This window comes from Loxodonta africana, chromosome 9 (assembly GCF_030014295.1).
Source record: "Loxodonta africana isolate mLoxAfr1 chromosome 9, mLoxAfr1.hap2, whole genome shotgun sequence".
NCBI classification, from domain to species: Eukaryota; Metazoa; Chordata; class Mammalia; order Proboscidea; family Elephantidae; genus Loxodonta; species Loxodonta africana.
Genome location: NC_087350.1, coordinates 37,300,673 through 37,322,259, shown reverse-complemented (window position 1 = coordinate 37,322,259; position 21,587 = coordinate 37,300,673). Strand labels below are relative to the sequence as shown.

General features: G+C 36.7%; 1 protein-coding gene across 2 annotated transcripts; it reads left to right on the top strand.

The window, feature by feature from the left end:
* The first annotated feature begins 1,396 nt into the window (after nt 1-1,396).
* On the top strand, nt 1,397-20,970 carry ANXA1 (annexin A1). 2 transcript variants are annotated; one of them, XM_003407369.4, is made up of 13 exons: nt 1,397-1,526; nt 9,320-9,399; nt 9,496-9,604; nt 10,815-10,909; nt 11,959-12,072; nt 12,495-12,585; nt 13,086-13,165; nt 13,360-13,416; nt 14,983-15,076; nt 16,720-16,815; nt 18,080-18,138; nt 19,559-19,681; nt 20,610-20,970. In XM_003407369.4, the coding sequence occupies exons 2-13, from the start codon at nt 9,334-9,336 to the stop codon at nt 20,664-20,666; spliced, it is 1,041 nt and encodes a 346-aa protein (XP_003407417.1). In that variant the 5' UTR covers nt 1,397-1,526; nt 9,320-9,333; the 3' UTR covers nt 20,667-20,970. The 2 variants fall into 2 exon arrangements, with proteins under 2 accessions (XP_003407417.1, XP_064147292.1); XM_064291222.1 differs by lacking the exon at nt 1,397-1,526 and adding an exon at nt 4,973-5,190.
* The last annotated feature ends 617 nt before the right edge of the window (nt 20,971-21,587 follow it).

Here is a 21,587-nt window from a genome sequence, read left to right as displayed (position 1 = left end):
AGAACCTTATGAAGCATAGTTCTACTTGGGCACACATGGGGTCACCATGAGTCGGAATAGACTCAAGTGCAACTGGTTTAAGAAAGACTGACACTCTTAAGAAAGTATTTTAGTCTATTTCTCGAAACCTGATATATAATTACCTGAACTATCTAGTAGGAAAAGAAGAAAAACAACAAACTACTAAGTACAATGTAAATCAAACCATAATGCTGTGAGAAAGTTCACACTTGTACATACTTCAATAGAAATATTATGTAATACTTCATAAGTACTAAGTACTTACAGATAATAAAAATGAATCACAAATGAGGCTACCAGAACAAATTTCCCACCCTGACATCACCTGGGAACTTTCTTACAATACGTGTTCTGTGATAGCTGTTACTCCATTAATCCTTTCAATTTATCGTTCTAGTTCCTTGTTTCATTGTTCAACAACTCTAAAATGTCAATGATCTCTTTAAGTCAATTTTTACATACAACTGATTCTATACAAAAGAACTAATGAAGACAACCCTTCCTCTAACACTAATACTATAAACGAATGTCATAATTATCCTATTTTTAGCATTAACTTTGTTCACATTTTTGGGCCTATCTGGAATTTTATTCCTTTTTTATTTCTTATTTATATCAACAAGCTGTATGCAGGTATAATTATTTTTTTGAAGGCAGAAAAAAATGTTGGTAAAATATAAAAAAAAATTATTTAGCACTCATAATGGAAAAATTTGCAAATAAACACTATTTCTCAATTGTTACAAGAATTCTAGTGGATAAAACCAAAAGACCAAACCTGTTGCCATCGAGTCAATTCCGACTCATAGCAACCCTATAGTACAGAGCAGAACTGCCCCATGGGGCTTCCGAGGAGTGACTGGTAGATTCGAACTGCCCACCTTTGGGTTAGCAGCTGAGCTCTTAACTGCTATGGTAAAAAACCAAGCCAAACCCAGTGCCGTCGAGTCGATTCCGACTCATAGTGACCACTATGGTAGGCAGCTTAAATAATATTATCTTCATTTTACAAAAGTAGAAACAGGCTCAGAGGAGTTAAATGCGTCCTCAAGTTCACATAGTAATAAGTGACAGCTAGTATTCAAACCTAAGGGTTTTGTTTTGTTTTAATTTTGAAACAAAATTTCAGAAGTTTTACTTCCACAAGCTGTTTAAAAAAGAGTGCCAATCACTGGATTCAGGTCTGGGGTGGCTAGCACTGTTGCTTGAAAATCTTTACATTCTCCCCACTCTGGAAGAGGAGTGCCGAATAAAGGGGGATAAAATCTGTCCTTCCGTTTCTTTTCCTTTGAACTGTCATCTCTGACTGGTTCAGAGACTAGTTTTGCAAGGCTTGTTTCACTTTGGTTTTGGGCAAGGCTGGGGCAGGCAGCCAGTTACTAACTTCTAGTTGCTAGGTGTGGCCTCTTTTCAAATCCTATAAAGACGGAAGTCCAGGGCTCCACTTCTAGAGTGAAGCACTCAGAACAGAACCTCTCTTGTGCTTTGGAAGAAGACAGAAAAAAGTAAGCTTTGGTTTTCCTTTTAGTTCATTTTGATTGTTTTAAAAACTTTTCCCGTCACTATGTTAAATGTTACTGCTTCTGTAGACTATTTGATGAGTTGCATTTAAGATATTCTAAGAAATCTTTCTGTAAAATGACATTAGGCACTTATATTTTGGAATTCACAAATTGCATTGCTTTGCTATACTTAGTTAAGTAAGAAAGACAATTTTTTAAATATGCTAAATTTCCTTAATACGGGCTTATTGTACTTCCAGTGGGTTACCATGGAAAAGAAGGAAAGAATGTGTTTCCTCCTGAAAGTTATGAGTTTCCAAAGAGCTGTTTGTGCCTCAAATGGAAATCATGGTGGGAGAGGGACACTTGTGGGGAGCCAAGAGAATAGGAGTGGCAGAGGTGGGTTGCAGGGAATTGCTTCAAAGTAGCAGGCTTTTCATTATTTTATTTTCTTCTTCTGTAAGGGGAGCTAAATCGATTCAGACCTCATAGTGGTAATCACGCCCATAGTAATTAACGTTTTGAAATTCATGTTATGTTTACCTAGTGCAGTGTGAATAACAGTGACCGCTTTTTGTTCATTTTATAGAAGAGGGTGTGGCCACATTGATTTCCTTATAGTCTCTGTGTCATAGGCTTTTAAAGTGCTGGTCTGCAAACATGAGGGGAGAGAAAGGAAGTATTTCCTGGGTGGTGTCAGATAAGTCATCCCATGGAAGTTCCAGTGGAGCCCTCTATAATTTATTCTATTTAATAGCATTTAGGTACTCGTCAGCAATCCTGGTGGCACAGCGGTTAAGATCTCAGCTGCTCACCAAAAAGTTGGCAGTTTGAATCCACCAGCTACTCCTTGGATACCTTGTGGGGCAGTTCTATTCGGAAACCCTGGTGGTGTAGTGGTTAAGTGCTATGGCTGCTAACCAAGAGGTCGGCAGTTGGAATCTGCCAGGCACTCCTTGGAAACTCTATGGGGAAGTTCTACTCTGTTCTATAGGGTCGCTATGAGTCAGAATCGACTCCATGGCAGTGGGTTTGGTTTTGGTTTAGGTACTTGTTGCTGAATGAGCTAATGGCCATAAAGCTCCTTAGAAAAGCAAAAAGCAAACCTGAAGTAGAGTTTTTAATGGTGTCGAATATATTTGCAAGAATGAAAGATTACAAATCAGATCCATATATCTGACTATTGTTCATTACAAATGTTCCTTCAGGAATTTTTCTCTTAAACCACTCTAAATGTTAAATGAATTGTGCTGATTTCTGACTTTGTAGTGATTGCTAGTTAAGAAAGCTGTGCTTTTGCTTGCCATGTTTATGCCTCAAAATATGCAGGGACTTTGGAAAAGCAATGTTCTCCTCTGTCGCCAGGAATGTCTTTTGGTAACTGTAAGACAGGGCGCAGTGCAAATGCTTTCAATGCAGTAAAATACTAGTTTCAAATTCTGGAATGGCCTCTTTCCCAGAAGTTATGTTACCACCCTAGCCCCAGGCTCAAGCACGTCTGGCAGATACCAACATTTGGCTGATGCTGAGAAAATAATAATGACGTTATTAAGGAACCAACTAGAGTTTCATGCTTGTTAAATACTTATTCAATCAAAAGGCCTGCAAAAGTTGACTTCTGTATATGATGTTAGCTGACTAAACTGGTTGTTTTTAACTCTTCCTAAACCCATTAATCTCTGATGTATATTTAAAATCAGAGCCAAACCCATGGCGCTATTATTTTTTAGAGATAAAACATAATTAGTTCTTGGAGTGAACTCTTCCCTTTCTTTAAAATGGGACAGGTTTTTATCAAGATCAGAACAGATCCAATTTATATTAGGCCTTTCTTCATTATGTTAATTTTCTCTACCTCTGTCCTCTTTGAGTGGAATTTATGACTGGTGTTTATCACATTACTTCACAGCTATAATGAATTCCAACACTGTCATTATACACATGAAAAACCTCTGGAGAAGTTAAGTATTTTCTTGAGATGATATAGTCAATTAAAGAGAACCAGAATATGACTTAGAACTCTTCAATTCTTGTATCTTGTAGCTGTGGGTGGAAAATGTTTGTTAATTAAGTGTAGATATGTATGGGGGTTGGAAATATAGAAGTCATGACTTCCTAAAATATTAGCACCGATATACCATTTATTCATTCAATAACACTGATTAATATACTAAATACCAGGCATTTTGTCAAAAATTGGAAGTAGATAATGAATGGTATATTAATACTGCCCTCATGGAGCCCTGCTAGGGAATATAAATAAGTAAATTAAAAAAAAAAAAAAAAAGAAACAATAACACAGAATGATGGAGGCTAGTGTGGGAGTGCAAACCATTGTCATTGAATCAATTCCTGCTTATAGCAACCTAACAGGACAGAGTAGAACTGCCCCATAGTGTTTTCAAGGAGCGGCTGGTGGATTCAAACTGCTGACCCTTTGATTAGCAGCCAGGCTCTTAACCACTACTATGCCACCAGCACAGGCAGGATGTTTTGGGAGAACACAGAAGATCACCCAACTAAGTGCTGCGGTACGAATGAAGGCTCTCTGGATAATGTGATGATGTCTTTGCTGAGCAGTAACTTAGAAGTAGCAATTAATTAGGCCAAGGGATGTGGGTGTGAAAGTGGAAACAGTATTCCAGGTAAAGGAAACACCCCTTATCCAAATACATAGAAGCAAACATTCATAGGTTACCTCTGAAGTTGGTTCTTCATAAGCCATGCCATTATAGAGTCTAATTGCCTTCTCTCATGTGGGTAGGTGTGGGGGAGGACTTGTGAAGTAGATATACCAGAAAAAAAATGCCGAGCCAAAGTATTTTAAAATAAACTTCCTTAGGACTGGGCTGAAACTGCCATAGTCTCTAAGGGTTGGCTGCTAATGATTTGATTCTCAAGTATGGACTATTAAAAATTATGTCAATCTTGTCACTGTCTTTTTGGTCACTAGTTTAAAAGAATATACACAGACTTTGGAAATCAGAAGGCATGAAGCTATGTCTTGATTCTTGCCACTCACTATCTGGAAATTTGCCTGAAATTAATTACACTTTGCTCTCCTAACTAGAAAATAGCGATAATGATGTGACCCTACGGAAGCGTTAGCAGTTGCTGTTGCTATCACTGTAGAATTCTGATGGTTCGAGCTTATAACCAGCTGGGCATTATAGACCACACAGCTCAGCTTCCTCTGTCACAAATTCTAGAAGTAGCCTTTCATGAGACCAAGATGCAAGCTGAGATTAAAAAGAAGAAGAAGAAAAAAAGAACTTACCCTTTTGAAATAATTTCGAGCCTTCAGAAAAGTTGCAAGTATATTATACTAAATTACCATGTACATTTTACCTGTATTCCCCCAATCGTTAACATTTTACCAAACTGCTCTATCATTCATTCTCTTTCCTCTATGTTTTTTCTCTGTAACATTTGATAGAAAGTTGCAGCTATGATGTCTCTTTGCCTCTAAAGACCTCCATCCGTGTATCCAAAAAGACAGGGAAACCCTCTTACACAACCACCAAAAAAAAAAAAAGAACCTTTGCCATTGAGTTCATTGCAACTCTCAGTGACCTTATAGGACAGGATAGAACTGCCCCATCAGATTTCCAAGGCTGCAAATCTTCACAGAAGCAGACTGCTGCATCTTTCTCCAGCTGAGTGGCAGGTAGGTTGGAAGCCTTGACCTTTGGTTAGCACCCAAGCGCTTAACCTCTGTGCCACCAGTGCTCCTCTAGACAACCACAGTACAATTATAAATATCAGGAAGTTAACATAGGTACAGTAAGCCTTAGTGTTCACAAATAGTCTAGCTGGCACAATTGCTAATTTAGTATTTCTGTAATATCGTTATCTTAGGGCTTAGTTAGGAGGGATTCCTCTCTAACATCTTGGGTGTACTTTTTATGAGTATTTGTTTTCTTTCAATCCTTGCTGCATAAGATGAAGAGAGCTCTCGTAGAGCACAGAAATATACAAAATATGCTAATCTCTAGAAAACTACACATTGACCCGCAAGTAACCTGAGATTGGTAGGCAGTGCATATTAAAAAAAAGATCACTAATTAGAAAAAATGTGGAATATTGATCATTTCTATATAGGTCAAACTATATATAAATGGCCAATTTTATCTTCAAATTGGATCATGTTAAGCACTGAGATAAACTTGGTTTTAGAGTTTATTGGTGACTAAATAATACTGAGTCAAAATAAGGTAATAAAATGGGCTCTTAAATACCTAATGCAAGCTTTTAATATTGCAATTAAAAAAGAAGAAAGAAAACCTTTTGTGAACTCAGAGGGCTGTTTATTTTTTCCTGACCGTACAGTTCTATTTTCCAGACCAGGTCATTCTCTGAATAGTAATATTCTCTGCCATTTGTATAATGTGTGACAGTCTACAAAAGATTTTTGCAGGTATTATTCCATTTATAGTAAAGCAAGCGCTACCTTCAAGTTGGTGAATGGGTTTTATTAAATGCAAAAGACTGGTTTTCATACACAGTATAGATGATGGACTTGACAAGATGGTTGAGCAATTAAATTCGGCCAAAATATTGTTCCTGTGGCATTAGTAAGGTGTGTCATAAGTACTGAGAGTTGTACCTGTCAACACATGCAGTTGGCTTTGGGCACTTAGCTAGCAGTACATGATAAAATCTGTTTCTATTAGAGCAGTTTCTGACATCCTGCCATGATCTTTGTGTCTTTAAGCTTTGCTAAGAGCTAGTGGACATTATTCGGCTTGGGATTCCATTTTCTTCTAATTGCTTTCCTGAGAAAGTATCCATTCTAGCACTTTCATTTTCCACACCAGGCTTGTAGCCATCCAAAATAGCTCAGACTAAAATCTAGGAACTTGGAAGACATGTTATAAGGATCTGCCTCCTCTACGGACTCTTCTGATGTATCAAATAAATTACTCACTCCCTTTATTTTTGTTATTTTGTGGTATAAAACTAATAGAACAATATCATTATTTTCCTAGACTTTTTCACATTTTTTTTAAAGAAATTGGTCAATTATGCAAGTCATTTTTTAGAAGGGGAAGAAGCTAGTGGAGAAGTTTTTGTAAAATTTTCATTCATAATATTTTGTAAAAATTTCGTTATAAACCGTATACCTGTCAATATCCTCACTCAGCGCTTTTGATTTCTTTTGTAGTTTATCTTGTCTAACTGACATGTTGTCTAAGTGTGTAGTTATTGGAAAACGTATTTCTGTAACTGATAGAAAAGTACCTTGCTAAGTGACAAATCCTATCCCTCAATTTAAGGCTGCAACTTTATCCAGGGCCTAGATGAGATGAGAGAAAGGGAAATTTAGCATCCTTGAAACTTTGCCAGGACTGGTATGAAGTTTTGGGTGTGCCGATTAAGCAGTTAAGCAGTTGGAATGTGAAGCTTTATGTGGCAACAGCGATTGTACCGGATTATGGGTGTAACGGGAACTAGAACCTCATGCCAAATTGTACATCATGGCTTTACTTTATTGATTGCTGGTGAGAAAGATTGCTTTAAATGAACGTGCAGTATATTGGTTCTTCTCGCAGATGACAGAATAGCAATTTAAATAATCCCCGTGATAATCAAAGAGGAGATAGTTTGTGTTTTGGATATTATTTCCCTTATGTATTCCATCTCATTACTTGGAGCTGCAGTTATTTTTCAGCAGGTGTGGACTGAAATACTTTGTCTGAGCATGCTGTTAAGGAATCAGGTTATGAGTTTTATGCCTCATGAGTCATTTAGCTTCATATCAGAAATTTAAAATGGCCCCAGGTTGTCCTTCCAACTTCTCTCACATGTTATCTATGATGTCGCCTCTAGTTGGATAAACCCAAAAGGTACGGAGAGATAGATCAGTGTGTATCTTGAGAATGGGCTCTTAGAAACATTTTCCCAGAGAGAAATGTTCACTAATGACTTTTTCGGAAACCCTAGTGGTGTAGTGGTTAAGTGCTATGGCTGCTAACCAAAAGGCTGGCAGTTTGAATCCACCAGGTGCTCCTTGGAAACTCTATGGGGCAGCTCTACTCTGTCCTATAGGGTCGCTATGAGTCAGAGTTGACTCCATGGAAACCGGTTTGGTTTTGGGTTTTTTGGGGAATGACTTTTTCAGTGGATAAAACAGAGAACACACTCATTTTGAACATACTTGAGGTTTAAAAACATTCATGGTTCATTAAATGAATGTATTGCCAAACCAAGATAACAATGCAAGAGATTTCCTTTAAGACAGAGTTTGCTAAAAGAGAACATGCATGTCGCAACAGCTTCACTGTAACGCTTCCTGTTAGGGCAAAGAATCCAGTATAATTTCTTTCCAGTTTTCGTTTGTGTGTTTTGGGTGAGAAAACACATAGAACTACTATTTAAAAATACTTCAAATAGGAAGCTATGTGAGTATAGCAATTATCCCAAGTACTAAAGTAATTTTGTACACAAGAAATGGAAAAAGAAAAATTAACAAGGATTCAATAAGAAATATACTGGGTATCTTTTTATGTATAGTATTTTGAGTCTGAATCCACTACTGCTTTTTTTTTTTAATGGATTTGACCTTACAAATGTAAACATTATGCTTTCTGTATACCCACTGTTTTTCGTTCAGGCCCTCATTAATCTTACATTGATGCTCTAATGGCCTACTAAATGGTCTCCAGTCTTCTGTCTTGCCTACGTCTTAGCCGTCCTCTGTGCTATAAACAAAAATGATCTTTCTGACATATACATGAAATCATGATACTCTCTTGCTTAAAATGCACTAATATTTTTCCAAAGATCTGGGGCTACACTTACACGTTTTTGTTAGAGCCCCTGACAATGTTACTTGTTCCGCAAAGGTCTTGCAATTTTTAGAACACGACAAGCACTTCAGTTTTTCTGCCAGGTTAATCATGCCTCATTTCAAGAGAAGCTTAGATCTGCTCCGACCTCCTCTAGGAAGTTTCCTCAGCCCTTGAGTGTGTTCCCACGGAGAGCATACAATGGCTCTAAATTCTCGAGAGCAAGGAATGATGTTTTAATTGTTTTCATACTTCAGTGCTGGGCATACAATGAAAATCAATTGCCAGGTTGAGTTGATTCTGACTCATAGCTACCCAATAGGACAGATTAGAACTGCCCCATAGGGTTTCCAAGAAGCGGCTGGTGGATTCGAACTGCCCGGCTTTTGGTTAGCAGCTGAACTCTTAATCACTGAGGTGCCAGGGCTCCAGGCATATAATAGGTGTGTTATAAATTCAGAATGGAGTGAATCACCAGCTCCTTCCAGTTCATGTGCTTACATGTAGCAACCAACTGACCCCTAATGGTTAAAACTGAAAATGCCAAGTTAAGAGTCAAGCTTTTGAGTGAAGACTATGGGTTTTGGTTAAAGGGTAATATGTTCCTTTAACAAAACAAAACATAAAAACCAACAACAACAAATACAAAAAAACTTACTTCTATCATCATGATGTCCCTAAGAGTCATCTTGGAAAGTGAAGACAAAGCTATTCTAAATATTGGGTGGCATGTCTGTAAAAGGAGCCTTGGTGGTGCAGTGGTTAAGTGCTCGGAGGCTAACCAAAAGGCCAGCTGCCCCACCTCCCCGCCACTCCCCAAGAGAAAGTTGTGGCAGTCTGCTTCCTTAAAGATTTACAGCCTTGGAAACCCTATGGGGCAGTTCTACTCTGTCTTGTAGGGTTGCTATGAGTCACAATTGACTTGGCAGCAACAGGTATTTGTAAAAGGCACGTGTATGTAATGGGTTTGTGTTTTGTTAAAGCATTTACTTTTTTTTTTTTCCCCAGATACTTCTTTAACAATGGCAATGGTATCAGAATTCCTCAAGCAGGCCTGGTTCATTGAAAATGAAGAGCAGGAATATGTGGTAAGTAACATGACAATAAAATAACTTACTTACAATATTAAAATAGAAAGTAATATTGTGTGAATGGAAGTTAATGTGTTTCTCTCTCACCCACAGAAAACTGTGAAAGGATCCAAAGGTGGCCCTGGGTCAGCAGTGAGCCCCTACCCCACCTTTAATCCATCCTCGGATGTTGCTGCCTTGCACAATGCAATAACAGTTAAAGGTGATGAAAACAGTCCCCTCCTGGACATTTCACAATGGATATTGGCACTTTGGGTGATTGAAATGACTATCCAAAAACACACATTTGCAATGGAAAGAATCTTTCATTTTGAAGTCACATGATTTCTCTCTTGGATGAAGATATATTTAGGGATATCCATACCAGCTCATTTTTAGCAGAACCCCAATAGTGAAAGTAACACCTCTGCTCACCTTTAGGGTTTGAACTAGGACCAAACTCTGCAACACCGAGGGCCAGAAAAAGCTGCCTCTTCCTTTCTGAGACAAATGATTGAAATGGCATTCTAATCAGTTCTCTGACATTTTGTGTAGCAATCAATTTTCTAGGCTGATAGAATTTATATTTCTTTGTTAAACACTTAGCTTGGAGCATCTTTCAATATTAATATAAATTTTTCCTAGAAAATGTCATTCTCATAACATAATCTCAAGAATAAGGGCAAAGTAATTTGTTAAGACAAATTTATATTTGATTGTTTTTTTTTTTTTCTTTTCAATGGTAGCCTGGAAAATGCTATGAAGCAACAAAAACTAGTTTGAAAAAATAGTTAAATAAGCAATTAGTTCTGGTCATGATAGACATTAATAGTTCATGTTTAATACATTACTTTGGGGGTAGTTTACATTCAGAAACTGGACTTTCAATTTTTTCTTTGAAAGAGTATATGATGCTCTTGTAGGTAAATATTCTGAGCAGAAAAAATGTGATTGGAAAGACCATTCAGGCAGAAGAATAACTTGATAATGAATCATCGTATGGCAATTATTGATGACGACATGATTTGTTTTTCAAAGTCTGTTATTGTTGTTAGTTGTCTTTGAGAGGGTTCCAGTTCATGGCAACCTTATGTATAACAAAACAAAATGTTGCCTAGTCCTGAGCCATTTTCATTACCATTGGTATGTTTGAGTCCATTGTTGCCGGCACTCTTTATTTTGAATGCCTTCCAACCAAGGAGGCTCACCTCCCAACACTATATCTGACAGTAGTCTGTTTTGATCTGTTAGGTTTTCATTGGCTAATCTTTGGAAGTAGATCAGCAGACCTTCTTCCTAGTCAGTCTTAGTTGGAAGCTCTCCTGAAACCATGGTTGACACAGGCTGGTTTTGAAATACCAGTAACAGAGCTTCCAGCATCATAGCAACATGCAAGCCACCACAATACAACAAACGTGGCCTTTTATTTCCAGGTGTGGATGAAGCAACCATCATTGACATTTTAACTAAGAGAAACAATGCACAACGCCAGCAAATCAAAGCAGCATACCTCCAGGAAAAAGGCAAGGTAAGCCATGGTGGTAAAGATGCATAGTTCATTTTAATAATACTCATGCTTAAACATAGACCCTGAAGCACAGTTACCTGGTCTTTGAGTCTCTGCCTACTGTTTTCCCATTATACCTAAGACCGGGATTTCAGTATTTATCCCCTTTATTGCAATTGAATCAAGTCTAGTGAACTGATTCACTATTAATATATTGGTTGCCTTGGTGTAAGCTCTTTGACAATTTGTTCTGTATGAGAGACAAGTTTTTAATTTGAACACAAGAAACATCAAGGTTAGTTGGCAATAAAGAGTATGTTCTGGTTGAAATATATCTTCCACTAACAAATTGAACTATTTAATGTCTAATGTGAAATGTAGAACATAATTCTACTTTAAATACAAGTTTTGTATCTTTTACACCATATATGGGTTATTGTTTTTTAGGTAGTACAATTAGAAGACTATATAATGTTAACATCTAATTATATTGTTTGAGTCATGCAAACCTCACATATTGGAAAAATTATTAATACATAATTTAAAAAGTATTCTTATTACTGTTTTGATCTGTATATGTACATAAAAAAAAATAGCTCCCTACATTTTCAGCTTTGCAAATTCTTCCCTGAATAAAGGATTGAGAATCCGATCCTAAAAGAAGTTACCAATGTATTCAGTAAATTTCATTCTAATCATGCTAGCTGTAAAAGATTAAGATAGAATTCCTAAGTATCTGAAACAATTTTGTATGTGAAGTAAACAAACAAACAAGCACACCCATTGCCATTGAGTCAATTCCAATTCATAGGAACCGTATAGGACAGAGTAGAACTGCCCCATACAGTTTCCAAGGAGCACCTGGTGGATTCAAACTGCCGACCTTTTAGCTAATATCATAGCACTTAACCAGTACACCACCAGGTTTTCCATGTCAAGTAAAGGGGCTGTAAAAGACGGTTGAGTTTAAGATCAGCAGTGTGATTACCTCAAGGTCAGGTAATGCCACATTGCTGTATAACCTAGCACATTACTTATTAGAAGCCCTGATTTTAATTTATTCTTTATAGCCCCTGGATGAAGCTCTGAAGAAAGCCCTCAAAGGCCATCTCGAGGAAGTGGCTTTGGCTCTATTAAAAACACCAGCCCAGTTTGATGCTGATGAACTTCGTGGTGCCATGAAGGTAAACTGCCTGATTTAAGTAAAACATCTTTCCTCGGGAGAATGTGTAGTTCAAGTCTGTCTACGCCTACTGTTGTATCCTCAGCATCTCATACAATTCCTGTCAATCGGCTGGAAATGAATGAGTGAATGAATGAATTAACAAATAAACGTTGGCACAAAGGACTGTGCTGCTGTCCACCCTCCTGGTGACATCACTGTATGAGTCATATATCTGCATTTTTTATAACTTTACCTAAAATGGTGGCTATAAACTAATTTTGTTTTAGAGCAATAGAATTCAGTTTATTGTAATTATTAAATACGATAGGTAAAACTTACTCAGTGTCAGACTCAGATAAATTTTGGGACAGCTACACTAGGTGATCCCCTTAAATGAAGATCTTTCTACATTTTTTTTTTTTTTCTTCCTTTTTACTTCAGGGCCTTGGAACTGATGAGGACACTCTAATTGAAATTTTGGTATCAAGGACCAACAGAGAAATCAGAGAAATTAACAGAGTCTACCGAGAGGGTAAGTTGCAATGTCTAACAATCTGCAATGGAAAACGTTTTGTTTGGAGACTTTTATTTGTTATATACTCTTTTCAAAATAAAAGACGAAGGATTTTTTGAACAAAATGCACCTGAGATTCTGACTCATAGCAACCCCATGTGTGCAGAGTAGAAATGTGCTCCCTAGGGTTTTCAAGACTGTGACCTTCCAGAAGCAGAATGCCAGGCCTGTCTTCTGATCTACCTCTGGGTGGGTTTGAACTGCCAACCTTTTGGCTAGTAGTTAAGCACTTAACTATTTGTGCCACACAGGGACTCCTTCCATTGCCTTTCAGGAAATAATTTTGATGATCCAAAATTTCACCTGCTCCGATTTTTCTATTTTTATAAAATAATGATAATATATTTAAATGTATTCTGTAAGTCATTGAACATTGTGACATTGCGATTTCTAAGCCAAAATAGATGTCAGGTATCATTATCATCAGTTTAGAGCAAAACATATTTTGTATTTTTCAGAACTGAAGAGAGATCTGGCCAAAGACATCACCTCAGACACGTCTGGTGATTTTCGGAACGCTTTGCTTTCCCTTGCCAAGGTATAACTCAAATACTTTATGAAATAGCTTTTTTACGAAGAGTATAATTTTAGATGTGAGCTCTCTCTAGAAATGAGTAATTTACTCTATTTTTCTAAAAAATATCATTGCTCTGATTTTAGGAAAATCAGGTAAATTATGTGATTCCATGCTAGACAACATCTTACAATAGAATTTTTTTTTTTTTTTTTCAGGGTGACAGATCTGAGGATCTTGGTGTGAATGATGACTTGGCTGACACAGATGCCAGGGTAAGCCGATGTTGACAGAACACTGCTGGAGTCATTGTCCTACCTTAGCAGGGGCTGCTACTTGCTGATCCCCATATCAAAGTAAATCTAAGATCTTCCAAGAGGCCAACAGATCCTTAATGTTCATTCCTTGAATGAGACACACCTTCCTGGATTTGAACAGCCCAAGGGAGGAAAAAAAAAAAAAAAACTTTAAGTTTTCAGTAGATCCTGTTATTCATAGAGCCAGAGAGGATGGAAAGAGAGTTTGATTTGTCATTCCCGAGGACTGAAAGTTTGAGAAAACTCTTAAGTTTTCATTTACTGGGTACAAAGAAAGGGAAAAGTCATTTTTGATTCAGTAAAGTAGGAAGGGTAAGCACATCTAGCAATCTTTTAACAGCAACCATCGGGATGGCTTATGGATGTAAGTTGAGATTGTAAAAATGTTGCATTGATATAATAATGTACAGTAAATTGTCTTAATGAATGTATATACTTTTAAGAATATATTTGCATACAGTTTCAGTTAGTGGGACTCCTGGTTATTTATATGCTAATCGTGAGAAAAACTTTGCCATTTTAGGACCTGAGATTTCTGCTTTTAAAACAAATTATAAATTGCACATGTCTTCCTCATGGGAGAATATTCTCTGTATAAATTAATGGAACTGAGTTAGTAGGCATGGAAATTTAGTTCTCCGCTCCCTCCCCCTTCACTGTACCAGTACATTATCTTGCACATAATAAACGTTCATTAACTGTTTGCTGAACAAATGCATATGTGTTAGATTTGTTTGCTTCCAAATTCCACAATAACTTCTTGTGTCCATGGGAAGCTCTATCACTTTAATAGAAAGCCTGCAAACACGTCAAAGTACAAAAGTTAGCATTCGAATAATTGTCTATAATAAAAAAGAATATTCCTATTTACTTGTGGTACTTCTGAATTTGCTTTCCATTTTAAGAATATCAGGACTATTAGATAGATATTTACGGAGACCACATGGATTAGTGTGACCCAGAGAGATGATGGTAATTAACATTTCAAAGTTAACAGGGTATGCTTGTGACAATAGAGCAGAGATTACCTTGTTCATAAGGAAACTCTATAGTTTAGTAAAGGTAAATTATTTCTTTAAGATGACATAGCTATTAAGTTGCAGCAGAATTTCAATTGAGAAATTCTAACATTAAAATCCCAGATCTAGGTTATTATTGAGTTACTGATTTATTAGTACCATTTGCTGATCATTACTTTTAATAATAATGAAATATGTTGTAGAGTCCCTTGGCATTGTCTTGATATAGAGCATGATCTTAAAGGAATTCAATTCAGCAAACATTTATTCTGCAAACATATACTCTGTCTCTAGTGTTTGCAAGCACCTCGGGAGATACTGTGGAAGATACTTGACACATAAAACGTGGTCCCTGTATTCAAAGAACTTGTAATCTGAGTGTTGCCTGCTCTGATTGTATGGGACACAAAGCACCTGTCTAGCAAGTCTTTGAAAAGACTGAACATTTCTATGCAGATATGATTTCAGGAAATAGTCAAGTGTTTATTTTTGTGATTCTTGTCAGGCCTTATATGAAGCAGGAGAAAGAAGAAAGGGGACAGATGTGAATGTATTCAATACCATTCTTACCACAAGAAGCTATCCCCACCTTCGCAGAGGTAAAAAGGAAAAAAAAAAAGTTGATGTCTGGAACCTGGTTATGTAAAATGCACTTTTAGTTTTTGAAAACAAATAAGGGCAAGGAAAGAAAGAAGTCTTACTCAGTGCTACTCCTACATTAAATGGGTGGGGTGCCCTGGACCCGTTATTGCTATCTGTCCATTAGTCCAACCTTATGTGGCCACCATTTTAATAGTATTTGAAACACATTTTGTGACTTTGGCATGTGGAGCTTGATTTTATTCTTTTCACTCTTTCTATTTCCCCCACAAGACTTGGGATAGATGCAACAAAAGACACACATGCAACAGAACAGATGATATTACAATTAAAAAAAAAAAGTCAGGTCTAAGTGAAGAAAAGAGATCTGGTGGTGTAGTGGTTAAGAGCTAACCTGCTAACCAAAAGGTCTGCAGTTTGAATCCAGCAGCCACTCCTTGGAAAGCCTATAGGCTCACTGTGAGTTGGAATTGACTCCACGGCAATGGATTGGGTTTTGTTTGGTTAAGTGAAGACAAGAGTATGTAGGTGCTCTAGAAAACAAAAACAAGTTCTTGTCCTTGGGCACATGATCTGGCTCTGAGCCTCTTGGAAGCCAAGGCAAAGGGAAAGTCCTGATGATTAAATGAAGTCCATTTCATAGCTCACTGGTTTCTAATTTTAAGTTTAAGAGAAATTTACTACATAGATCTTTATATAAGGGAAGATCTATTTGCCTTGGCACTTAGGTCTGCTGTAGTAAATGTTATGGTTGCCAATCACATGCCGTTTTAAATAACCTTCGACACTTGCAGAATTTCCCCAAAATGAACAGGAGTAGTAAAGAAACTATGTGAGTTAATTTTCTATAGTCAGGGCTTCGAACTGGTTGTTCCCAGTGAAACCTTTGCTGAGAATTTGCATTTCCACCCCAGATACACTAAATCAGATTCTACATTTTAACAAGATCCCTAGGTGATTCTTATGTATAAAAAATTTTGAGAACCACTGCTTTGCCAGTGGTTCTCAGAATTGGTCCCTAACCAGCAGCATTAGCATCCCCTGGGGACTTGTTAGGAATGCAGATTCTCAGGAGGGGTTTGAACCAGAATGAACCAGTTCAAAGCCCTGTCTACGGTTCTGGGAGAAGATAAAATACCCACACTGTATTGCGGGGAAACCCTGGTGGCATAGTGGTTAAGTGCTACGGCTGCTAACCAAAGGGCTGGCAGTTCGAATTCGCCAGGCGCTCCTTGGAAACTCTATGGGGCAGTTCTACTCTGTCCTGTAGGGTCGCTATGAGTCGGAATCAACTCGACGGCACTGGGTTTGGTTTTGGTTATTTTATATTGCGCGGTGGTTAAGAGACACGGCAAACTATGGCTGCTAACCAAAAGGTCAGCAGTTCAAATCCACCAGCCACTCCTTGAAAACCCTATGCAACAGTTCTACTCTGTTGTATAAAGTCTCCATGAGTCGGTATCGACTTGATGAACTTTTTTTTTTTTTTTTTTTAATGCTTAGTTGGATAAATAGCTTTAAAAAATATGCTTTGAAGATCAGTCATCTCAAGGAATTTTTGGGGCCAGTTGTCGTAATTTTACTCAAGGTTGCTAAAGAATAGGATGTTTTGCACACCTTTTAGTGTATGTGTAATATTCAGTGTTTCAGAAATACACCAAGTACAGTCAGCATGACATGAACAAAGTTCTGGACCTGGAGCTGAAAGGCGACATTGAAAACTGCCTCACAGCTATCGGTATGTAATCCTGAAGCTGTAAGATTTTTATAACTTGAAATTGTATTTTCAATGATGCACCAGACTTAAAAAAATAAAATAGAACAACCGCCTCCCCACTACCACCAAATATTCAGATATAGTACATCTATATTGTAGATGAAGACAACATGTAAGATTAAGGCAAAGAATATTTAGCTAATGGTGTCTGAGGACCTTCTTAATAATAACAGGTATTATTCTCTTTGGAGGGGTGGAAAGTATTTATTGAGCACCTACCATTCCAAGCACAGATCCAGGCTGGGCACAGCACAGGAGCAATTCAGAGTGGTCATTAAGAGCATGGCATTTGGAATTAGACAAATGTAAATTCAAATCCTGGCTCTGCCACTTGCTAATTGTATGATCTTAGGCAAGTCCAGGAGACTCTTGATTCAGTAGGTCTGGGGTGACTTCTGGAAATCTGTGATTTTTAAAGTTCTTCCAGGTATTTAGTTGAACACTCAGGATTAAAAACCTGTGTTCTAAAGCAGTACTTCTCAAATATTAATATGGACATGAATCTTCTGGAAATAAAGTTAGAATTCAGATTCTGATTCAGCGGGTCTGGGGTGGAGCCTGGGATTCAGCATTTCTGATCACATTTTGAGTACCAAGGTATGGAACTTTAAGACTTGACAAACTTGTTAGTATTTTATTTGGGCAGCTACTTTATATTTAAAGCCTGTCCTATCCTAGGACATTATTTTTTATTACAACATGAGAACATACTTATTTCTATGCTAACATCCCTTTAACCTACTTGTTCCCCTGTGCCCAAGGAGAATATACTCAGAACAGCAGTAGTTATTGAAATTGCTGCTGGGGTGGATTAAAGTAATGGGAACTAGGTGATGGTTATCAGGGAAAAGAATATTCAAAACCACAATGTAGAGAGTAACAAAGTATCTTAATATAAACCCACTATCCCTTATTTGCAAACCCTGGTGGTGTAGTGGTTAAGGGCTACGGCTGCTAACCAAAAGGTCAGCAGTTGGAATCCACCAGGTGCTCCTTGTAAACTCTGTGGGGCAGTTCTACTCTGTCCCATAGGGTCGCTATGAGTTGGAATTGCCTCAACGGCAACAGGTTTTTTTTTTTTAATCCCTTATTGGGGAGTGGGGTGTTAGGAATAGGAATAAGAACTAGAAACTTGGTAGTAAAACTGTAATCCATGTTTCTTTTGAATGTGTGCTTCATTTGTGTGTACAGTGAATATGTCAACTAAAATTTATCTCTCTTACAGTGAAGTGTGCCACGTGCACACCAGCTTTCTTTGCTGAGAAGCTTTATCAGGCCATGAAGGTACCATTCTACTTATATGGCTTGCTTAGGGGAAAAAATGATTATAGAGTGAAGATCAGAAAATCTCATACTGTTTAAAATCATACATATTTTAATATTTTCCCATTAAAAAAAAATAATCCTTGTTTTATCCAATGCAGAGGTAATTAGAATAAACTTTCATTAGATCTAATTTTTTTTTCTTTCTTTTAAATAGGTAAGATTGTAAGGTGAGCTTTTAAGTCAATACAGGAAGGGTGATAAACTTCCTTTTTTAATGTGTGATTTTAGTAACCAATTTCTGCTAGGGATGTTAAGTTTTACAATCTCCCCCTTTCTGAGTTTCATTTGCCTTCTTTATTATTCTTGCCTTTTTTTATTATTCTGTCTTTCATGTCATGGATTAATGGTTGAATTTTTTAAAATGTCATTCTATGATTGCTTAAGTAGAAGATGCTATTAAGATATTTTTGAGGTGCCACTTCAACCATTTCACGTTTACTTTATTCTCTAACATGCATGGTACTCTATATGATACCACCTGAACATTTATATTTGAGCCCCCAAATGAAGTTACATTTGTGTTTCCTTTGCAACTCCAAAATAAGGAGGCCCTCGGAGATATCTAACTGTTCAATTAATATTAAGGCATCTAGATGAAATGATAGATGTTGTAGTTTATACCAAAGGTAGCACAGTCTGCCCCCACATCTGCTTTTGTCTAGAGGGCATATTAAGATGGGTCATGAGGAATACGTGGTGATATTGGAGAGCAGAAGATCATTGACTTCAGACTTTGGAAATTAATGCAGCACTTCTGTCAGCTAAACAAAGACCTGAAGTTTTAGTAGGCATTAGCCAGGTGAGGGCAAGAGTGGAAGAGATGAGGAGATAAAGGAAGGATGGTCTAGCAGGAGGAAACTCCATGCACGAAGGCTTGCAGGCAAAACATAGCATGATGCTTGCAAGAAAATAAACAGAGTGATTGTGCACAGTGGAGGAAGTTGTAGAATTAGGCAGGGGATTTTAAGCCAGTAAAATGAATGGTTTCCATCCTAAGAGCAATAGAGGACTAATAAAGAGTTTTAAATAGATGGCGTACCTGCGTGATTAGATTTGAAAGTTTAGGAAGTTGACTTTATTTGTAATTATTTAATAGTTTAGATAGATACAGGAAAGACTGGATGGTTGGAGACCAATTAGGAGCTTGTAAAAGCTCTTTGTGCGTACTACTAATGTAGCAGTTGGTTTCTTGTCATTTCATTATCACTTGTGTAAAGTACATGTGTGTATGTGTGGGGGTGGGGCATGTATTTTTATGAGGAGATTGCTTCTCCATGGAAACTATATGGGTTAGCCAAAGGGCTACACTTTAAAATCCACATCCTGCTTTAGTAAGAGTATGTTCTAAATATGAGATACCATTATTTGTTTTAAACAGGGTGCTGGAACTCGTCATAAGACATTGATCAGGATTATGGTTTCCCGTTCTGAAGTCGACATGAATGACATCAAATCGTTCTATCAGAAGAAGTATGGTGTCTCTCTTTGCCAAGCCATCCTGGTATGTTGTGATTTTCATAATGCTACCCCAACAAGTGACAGCTCTTTTTGCGACTTCTTCAAAGAGAAAGGCTAACTTATTATATCTCTAAATTTCATATGTAAGATTAATTCGTTAAATTAGGATGCACGATTGACAAGTAAATTAAGTTTTCCCTAGCAAAATGCTCTTGTAAGTTTTGTACTGAAAAATTAGACACATTTTTCAACCAAAGTAAGTTATGGAAATATTTAGTTTCCCATGCATAAATTTCGCAATCAAATATTTTAGAGTTTTTGGTAGTATAAATATATACCGTGATATATTTTGCAGAGAATATTGGTAAGAGGATTAGAAATTTATTATTCTGAATTTTATTTTTTCCTCAATTTTATCACATGTAAAATGTGTAAAATACATATCCAAGTTATCTTGTTACAATGTTAAAAAATTAAAAGAAAAGTCAAGGGTTTTGAACGTATTGAAAGATGGAAAACAATTTCAATTCAATTTACTATTATGCTGGACAATTAACATCTACCAAGAAAAAGAGAGAAAATCATAGGCTTGAAACTTTCTTTCTGGTGAGTGAATTTCATATTTCCTCACATACAATATGAGATTATAGTGTGTTGCACTTATTTAGTTTTGTGTGATATTACATTTCATTCTTGGAAAATAATAGCTCTAATACAAAGTATACTCGAAAGCTGAATCTTAAAAGCTAGGCCTTTTATACAATAACCAAGGGACAAATATCAGTTGTCTGTTATACATATTATTAAATTAACTGAATGGTATTTTTATCAAAAAAAAAAGGTTCCAGATAATTGTTTTTACTATGATGTATGATCTATAACCATTAAGCCTACTAATACTACAATTAAAAATATATTGGTTTTGGTTTTAGGTTGCATTAAATATACTTTTTTTTTTTTTAAATCAACAGGATGAAACCAAGGGAGATTATGAAAAAATCCTGGTGGCTCTCTGTGGAGGAAACTAAACATTCCTTTGATGTTCTCAAGCATTATAACCAGAAGACTTTTTAATAAGATCTTTTCATACTATATGATAGGCTTAGGTAGAAAAGTTTCTTTGGCAGTATTATGGTCTAGCTACCTGCCTTCTGGAAAAATATAGCCTATAAAGAAAGCATTTTTATATCACAATTCTGTAAAATGGAGATAAGGCTTTTTGTTTTTAGTGTATTTCCCCCAAACAATAAAACTCCATGAACAAACTGTTCTAGTAACATTACCTGAGAAAGATGTTTAAGTAGCTGAAAATACAATGAACTTAAAGAACAATTGGTGTGTCGTTGCCTTTTCTACTTGCTCTCTTTTTTTTTTTTTTTTTTAAATGTATAATGTATTGTCTTAATTTGACATCAAGGGACAAGAGCCTGAATCCTAAGTTACAACTATAATGACATAAATTTCACATGTTGAATTGAAGAAAATGTTCACAGAATTAGAAAATGGACCCCAATCAGAAAATGGGCCCAGATATTATCATTTGGGTGCAGACCATCCAAGGATGTCTCTGTATAATAAGGGATTTAGTGTACCAGCATTATAACACTGTACATTCTGCTATAGATCATGAATCAGTTTAAAGATGAAATGACAATACTGATAAAAATTTCTCACTTTTTGAAAACGATAGTTGCAAGTTTAGTTTTTCTAGGAAATTCTTTGCCAGAGTGCCCGTACCATTTTACTTCCCCACCAGCAACATATGAATGATCCAGTATCTCCACAGCCTCACCAACATTTGATGGTGTCACTATATATATATTTTTTATTTTAACATTGTTTACTGTTTTAGTTGTTGAATTTTGAGCATTCTTTATATATTCTCCATACCAGTCCCTTGTTGGATATCTGGTTTACAAATATTTTCTCTCAATTTGCAGCTTTTCTTT

What these genes read in the sequence shown, in the direction of transcription:
- ANXA1 (XM_003407369.4), top strand. Translation starts at nt 9,334, where the DNA reads ATGGCAATGGTATCAGAATTCCTCAAGCAGGCCTGGTTCATTGAAAAT. An exon ending in TGGCTGACACAGATGCCAGG is followed by an intron (nt 13,417 to 14,982) that starts GTAAGCCGATGT and finishes GATTCTTGTCAG; the next exon opens with GCCTTATATGAAGCAGGAGA. An exon ending in AAACTGCCTCACAGCTATCG is followed by an intron (nt 16,816 to 18,079) that starts GTATGTAATCCT and finishes TCTCTCTTACAG; the next exon opens with TGAAGTGTGCCACGTGCACA.